At 43.1% G+C, this 7100-nt stretch overlaps 2 protein-coding genes across 2 annotated transcripts; both read right to left on the bottom strand.

The window, feature by feature from the left end:
• Nucleotides 1–472: 472 nt before the first annotated feature.
• On the bottom strand, nucleotides 473–1354 carry LOC138631746 (gamma-crystallin M2-like). Its single transcript, XM_069716911.1, has 2 exons — nucleotides 1094–1354; nucleotides 473–769 (listed from the first exon to the last, which is right to left on the bottom strand). Exons 1-2 carry the CDS (start codon nucleotides 1352–1354, stop codon nucleotides 473–475), a joined length of 558 nt encoding a protein of 185 aa, XP_069573012.1.
• Nucleotides 1355–5706: 4352 nt separating this feature from the next.
• LOC138631762 (gamma-crystallin M2-like) lies at nucleotides 5707–7016 on the bottom strand. The gene is made up of 3 exons (XM_069716929.1): nucleotides 6999–7016; nucleotides 6372–6662; nucleotides 5707–6003 (listed from the first exon to the last, which is right to left on the bottom strand). The coding sequence occupies exons 1-3, from the start codon at nucleotides 7014–7016 to the stop codon at nucleotides 5707–5709; spliced, it is 606 nt and encodes a 201-aa protein (XP_069573030.1).
• Nucleotides 7017–7100: the final 84 nt, after the last annotated feature.

Below are 7100 nucleotides of genomic sequence, written 5' to 3'. Positions count from 1 at the left end.
CCACTCGGAACCGAACAGAACCAGTTGTTAAGCCACTCTCTAACTCCACCCACTTAGATGATGTCATCATCACAGTTAACCTCCACTGCACATGCTGCGTTCAGCTGAGGCAGGACAACCCGAGGAGGTGTGTGTTGGATAAAGGAGGTATGGTAGCAGACCCCACCTGGCGGACAGGTGTGTCCTCAGGTAGTTGAGGCCCCGCCCACTTCGGGCTCTTTATATCAAGTTATTGACTCTTTTGATGTTCCAGGTTCTCCACACTTATTTGCCTGCATTTTTTTTCACAAAGACCAATGAAATAAACTAACAGATTATACTGAAGCTCGACAGGAAGTGACGTCACGACTCTGTTTTGTCTTTCGTGAGACAATAAAACAACCCTCTGACCCGAACAACAAAGAACAGAGCAAGCAGTGATCTTTAAGTTCAACACAACTTTATTGATATGTTTTCAGCGTTTCCATAGCAACTAGTAGTAAGAGTCCATGATGCGCCTCATGCTCATGAACCTCATGTTGCCCATGTTCATGCCCATGCCCATGTTCATGTTCATGAAGTTCCTGTACTCTCCGGGCCTCATGTACATCATCCTGCCTCTGTACTGGGGCTGCTCGTACATCAGCCAGTGGCCGTCCATCACGTTGCAGGAATTGCAGTTGGACATGCGGTAACGATCCTGGATGTTGTCGCAGTCGTCCATCAGCTCGTGCATCTGACCTCCGAAGTTCTCCCTCTCGTAGATCCTCATCCTGTAAGATCCGCGGTGCTGGAACACATCGGTAATTAATAATCAATAATCAGTCAGCTGCAGAACAGGAAATCACTTCTTATCTGGACCGAAACACCACCAAAGGTACGTGGACGCCCAGAGGGTGACTCAGAGATGTAGGAGGACGGGTTGGTTGAGTGGTTACCATGGGGATGGTGTGTACTGTGCTGTGGTGGGTTGAGTGGTTACCATGGGGATGGTGTGTACTGTGCTGTGGTGGGTTGAGTGGTTACCATGGGGATGGTGTGTACTGTGCTGTGGTGGGTTGAGTGGTTACCATGGGGATGGTGTGTACTGTGCTGTGGTGGGTTGAGTGGTTACCATGGGGATCATGCGGCAGGACCTGATGCAGTCGTTCATTCCCATCATGCTCATGTAGTCGGAGTACTCTCCCCTCCTCATGAAGTACTGGTTGCCCATGTAGTTGGTGCGGTCGTAGACCATGAAGCAGCCCCTCTCCACCCTGCAGGAGTGACACCTGCTCATGTAGGACGACATGTCAGCGCAGTCGTTGCTGCACTCGTAGGAACGGCCCTGGAAGTTCCTGTCCTCGTAGAAGACGATCTGAGGGGAGAAAAACATCCATCAGGTCGTAGAAGTTAAGATTCATCCTGCGTATTTCAGAGTTTCCCTTCAAATAAAACCGAACTGTTCCTTTATTTACAGGCTTCAAACTAAACCATAAATCAAAGAGCCTGTTGGGAACTCGTGTCAACATTTAAAAAGTGCTGAGAGCTGCTGGTACTCACCCTGCCCATCATGTTCATGCTGCTGGTGGTCATGTTGCCTGATTGTCGGGTTGCTCGGCTGCTTGCTGCTGCTGCTGCTGCTGCTGTGCTGGTTGAACTGTGTGTGCTACCTGTGGAGCAACTGCTGCTCTTTATAGCACCTGAGCAGCTGAAGCCTTTTGTCCAAACAGCCTGAGCCAGCAGCGCGTCATAAAAGAGACGCTCAGTGTTCGGCATTTCTCTTAGAAACTAGAGACAAAGAGCCACAGACAGCAGCTATGTGTCTCCTTCAGTCCTCTGTTCACTGTGGACACGAAGCTTTCTAGAAACAAAAACCTGAAGACAATGACATCGTCACGCTGGACATGCACCGCTGTTCACATTCATCTCCGACAGAAACAACACCACCAGAAGTATCTTCAACATCTCAAATAATTCAACATAAAGTCGCCTGTTTGTCCTGACAAGAATAAAAAAATTAAAAAAAACTCTTTAAATCTTTAATACATCTTTTTTACTTGAATAAATTCTCCCCCAAAAAACTCATGTTACGATTGTTTATAGTAAAATCTTCTAAAGTCTTTAAAATAACAAAACACAAAACAAACACGAATCCATTCAGATAAACTAAAAACAAATCCACTTTCAATTCCACTCATTTTACAAAATAAAGTTAATTTTTTCAATGAGAAATAAAACAACAATTCATTATGAACGTTTGTTATTCGTGTGTTTAAACTCATTCATGATTTGTTTCAGAATTAAATATTAAATGGATCAAAATAAGAGTCAGACTTTATAAATAAAAAATAACTAGGTGTGTTGAAATATAAACAGAAGATCTTCTGTACTGATTTAATGATGAATGTGACATCATCAGCAGAAAGATGAAAAAAATATCATAAACGATAAACAGGGACATATATTTTATATTTCTATTAGTTTGTACGAATGGAATCCAGTGTGAAAAATAAACATAATATAAAGATGAGTGAATAATGTGATTGTGATTTCTTCTTTAAATTGCGAAAAATATATTTCAATAAAATCTAAAATCTAATCTCTGATTTTCAGTTCAGACTCTCAACAGGAAAAATGTCTCAGACTCAAATGAGCGTCTGTTGTTCGAAGGAAAAAACACGAAACACATCAAATCAGCTGGACGTAAAACATTCAACTTTCAATTTTAAATCTGGGATGTGTTGCAGCAAAATAAAATTTAGTAAAACCAACAGTCCAAACTGAGAAAATCTTTGTATGTCTTTAAATCAAAGTCCTGCTGACGACGTTCACTGTTCAGTTACTTTTCTGGACTTCTGGATGAAACAGGTATTTAAAGTTTTGTTGGTTTACAACCTGCGTTGAAGTTTTATTGTATTTTCTTGATTTCTTGCGTGTGTGCAGCTGTTTAACTGGGAAGAACATCTATCTCCTCTAAGTTCACTCATTATCAGGGACGTGACAGAGAGAGAGCAGCTGTGTTTATTATTTATTAACTTCGGAAAATAAACCTGAGCAGATCCACATTCCTGCAGATCAATCCGATCAATCAGATCAATCAGGTCAATGAGGTCAATCAGATCAATCAGATCAATCAGGTCAATCAGATCAATCAGGTCAATCAGATCAATCAGGTCAATGAGGTCAATCAGATCAATCAGATCAACCAGATCAATCAGATCAATCAACAGTTCTGCAGTAAGTAAAAGACTTCAGAGCTTCAGTATTTTGTTTTCCTCTTCTTCCTCGTCTTCGTTTTAATGGTAAACCGCTGTCATAGGCAACAACCCTGTTTCCAAAAAGTTGTGTCGCACCGTAAAATGTAAATACAAACAGAATGCAATGATTTTGCTAATCACATAAACTCATATTTAATTGCAAATAGATCAAAGACAACATATCAAATGTTGAAATGGAGAAATGTTTTTGTTTTATAAAAAAATTTTGTACTTATTTTAAATTCGATGCTGTCACGTTTTGAGGGGTTTTTGGACTCAAATGCACGACAAACAAAAAGTAGAGTTTAGAATCATTTACTAGTTGATACCAAAAACGGTGAAAAGAAAACAAAGTCCAGAAGGTGAAAAAAACTCAGGTCAAACATTGAAAACATACAAGACACTCGGAGGAGCACAGAGAATGAGCTTAGAGGTAACCATGACGACCGTCTGACAAAGAAGGAGGTGAGGAGGCAGACTTTATAAGCAGCAGGTCAGAAGATAACTGAACACAGCTGGAAACCATCAGGGCAGGAAGACAATCAGACACAGGTGGGAAGACAGGAGGACAGGAAGTAAAGACACAAGGGGAGTTACCAAAATAAAACAGGAAATGAACATGAAACCCTCAAAGAAAAGAGAAAGAAAAACTGAACGATGTCAGCAACAGGTCTCTATAAAGTTGTTCCAGGATCATGTTCACCACTGAGCTGCATCAACTCTTCTTTTAACAACACTCTGGAAACCTTTGGGAACTGAGGAGACCAGTTTCTGGAGTTTTGAAAGTGAAATGTGGTCCCATTCTTGCCTGATAGAGGATTTCAGCTGCTCAACAGTTCAGGGTCTCCTTTGTTGTATTGTTCATGTCCTGATGCTCCAGATGTTTTCAATGATTGACAGGTCTGGACTGCAGGAGGCCAGTTTATCAGCGGACTCTTCTACTAGAGAACCATGCTGTTGGAATACGTGCAGAATGTGGTTGGACGTTGTTCTGCTGAAATAAACAAGACCTTCCCTGAAAGAGACGTTGTCTGGATGGCAGCATATGTTGCTCCAAAACCTGAATATATCATTCAGCATTAATGCTTCCTTCCAGATGTTCAAGCTACCCATGCCATGTGCACTAATGCATCCTTATACTATCTGGGATGCTGGCTTTTGAACTGTGCGCTGATAACAAGCTGGATGGTCCCTCTCCTCTTTAACCTGGAGGATGCAGCGTCCATGATTTCCAAACAGAATCTCAGATTGTGATCGATCAGACCTCAGGACAGTTGTCCACTTCACCTCAGTCCATCTTCAATGATCTCGGTCCAGAGAAGGCGGCGGTGTTTCTGGATCATGTTTCTATCTGGTTTCTTATCATTTGTCCTCTGGACTCTGTAGAGGAGGTGGGTGAGAGGAGGATGTTCGCCAATCAATCATGGACAACACCTCTCATCCCTTCCATGAGACTGTAGGCGCTTTAAGCAGCTCCTTCAGTAGCAGACTGCTGCACCCTCGGTGCAGGATAGAGCGCCACCCGCAGGTCGTTTGGTCCGACGGCTGTCAGACTGTACAACACCACCCTATAATATATTGTTGCACTGTTCATCTCATTTCATTTCATTTCATAGCACCGGACATTTTTTTCCATTCATCCCAAACTGTATTTATTTATTTTTTAATTTAATTTAAAAAAAAATTGTGTGTATATAGTCTGTGTGTATGTATTTACATCTTATTTCTTATATCTTATACATATTTGTAAAAAAATGTCACATTGTGTGCACTTTTTGTTTTTTTCTTGCTGCTGTGACGACCGAATTTCCCCACTGTGAGATTTATAAAGTCAATCTTATTTTATTTTATTTGAAGAATTTTAACCTGCATTTGTGGACGCAGCGATGAACTGTGTTCACAGATGATGGTTTTCACAAGTGTTCCTGAGCCCATGCAGTGATTTCCACTCCAGAATAGTGTGTTTTTAATGCAGTGCTGCCTGAGGGCCCAAAGATCACCACCATCCAATATTGGTTTCCAGCCTTGTCCCTTGTGTTCAGAGATTTCTCCAGATTCTCTGAATCTTTTAATGATATTATGAACCGTAGACGATGAAATCCACTAATTCTTTGTAGTTTTACGTTGAGGAACATTATTCTTAGATTGTTGAACTATTTTCCAACACAGTCTTTCACAGAGTGGTGAACCTCTCCCCATCTTCAGTGCTGAGAGACTCTGACTCTCTGAAATCAGTTTTTTCAGTTTTGAGATGTTTCACCAGGTGATTTTTTTTTTTTTAGTTACACAACTTTTCCAGTCTTTTGTTGCCCGTGTCCCAACTTTTTGTTGCTGGCATCATTAAATAATACATTAATACATAAAATGCAGTTCATGTTTGTAGGAGTTTCTGAGCCCAAGTGTTATTCTCATTTCTTCATGCAGTTGAATGAAAGACAGAAAACTATTTAAACTAACTTTGTTTTATTATTTCTCACACTGACAGTGTTTAGTAGCAGGAGTCCATGATGCGCCTCATGCTCATGAACCTCATGTTGCCCATGTTCATGCCCATGCCCATGTTCATGTTCATGAAGTTCCTGTACTCTCCGGGCCTCATGTACATCATCCTGCCTCTGTACTGGGGCTGCTCGTACATCAGCCAGTGGCCGTCCATCACGTTGCAGGAATTGCAGTTGGACATGCGGTAACGATCCTGGATGTTGTCGCAGTCGTCCATCAGCTCGTGCATCTGACCTCCGAAGTTCTCCCTCTCGTAGATCCTCATCCTGTAAGATCCGCGGTGCTGGAACACATCGGTAATTAATAATCAATAATCAGTCAGCTGCAGAACAGGAAATCACTTCTTATCTGGACCGAAACACCACCAAAGGTACGTGGACGCCCAGAGGGTGACTCAGAGATGTAGGAGGACGGGTTGGTTGAGTGGTTACCATGGGGATGGTGTGTACTGTGCTGTGGTGGGTTGAGTGGTTACCATGGGGATGGTGTGTACTGTGCTGTGGTGGGTTGAGTGGTTACCATGGGGATGGTGTGTACTGTGCTGTGGTGGGTTGAGTGGTTACCATGGGGATGGTGTGTACTGTGCTGCGGTGGGTTGAGTGGTTACCATGGGGATGGTGTGTACTGTGCTGTGGTGGGTTGAGTGGTTACCATGGGGATCATGCGGCAGGACCTGATGCAGTCGTTCATTCCCATCATGCTCATGTAGTCGGAGTACTCTCCCCTCCTCATGAAGTACTGGTTGCCCATGTAGTTGGTGCGGTCGTAGACCATGAAGCAGCCCCTCTCCACCCTGCAGGAGTGACACCTGCTCATGTAGGACGACATGTCAGCGCAGTCGTTGCTGCACTCGTAGGAACGGCCCTGGAAGTTCCTGTCCTCGTAGAAGACGATCTGAGGGGAGACGGGAGGAATGAATGACACCTTCAGGTCACATGACCACTGCTGAGGTCACATGACATCATCAACATGCCACGTGAATGCAAACAACGAGATCAACTGTCAATCAATCACCTAATTAATCAATCATCTCACTGATTGTTGCCTCCTTGTAGTTTTATAGTAACAGGTGAAGTATTGATCACACAGAATGATTGATTAACCTCAGTTATTGTCTTGAGTGATTAAATTGATCGATTGATTTGATTGGTCGGCTGTTGAATCTTCCGACTGAGCTGCAGTACAGTTCAGCAGAGACCTGAGGGACGACATCACCAGCTCCTGGCCTGTGCGTGTAAAGTCATGTGACTCGATGGAGAGGTGCATGCTGGGACTTACCTTGCTCATCATGTTCATGTCAGCGGCAGACATTTTGTTGGTGTGTTGCTGGCAGGTTGCTGGCAGGTTGCTGTGAGCTGCTGGAGGTGGACTGCCTTCACC

This window comes from Brachyistius frenatus, unplaced genomic scaffold (genome assembly GCF_029030835.1).
Source record: "Brachyistius frenatus isolate BFR_SWC_R1_liver_20210118 unplaced genomic scaffold, ASM2903083v1 Contig_164, whole genome shotgun sequence".
NCBI classification, from domain to species: Eukaryota; Metazoa; Chordata; class Actinopteri; family Embiotocidae; genus Brachyistius; species Brachyistius frenatus.
Note: the sequence above shows the minus strand (reverse complement) of the source record. Positions and strands in the feature narration are given on the sequence as shown.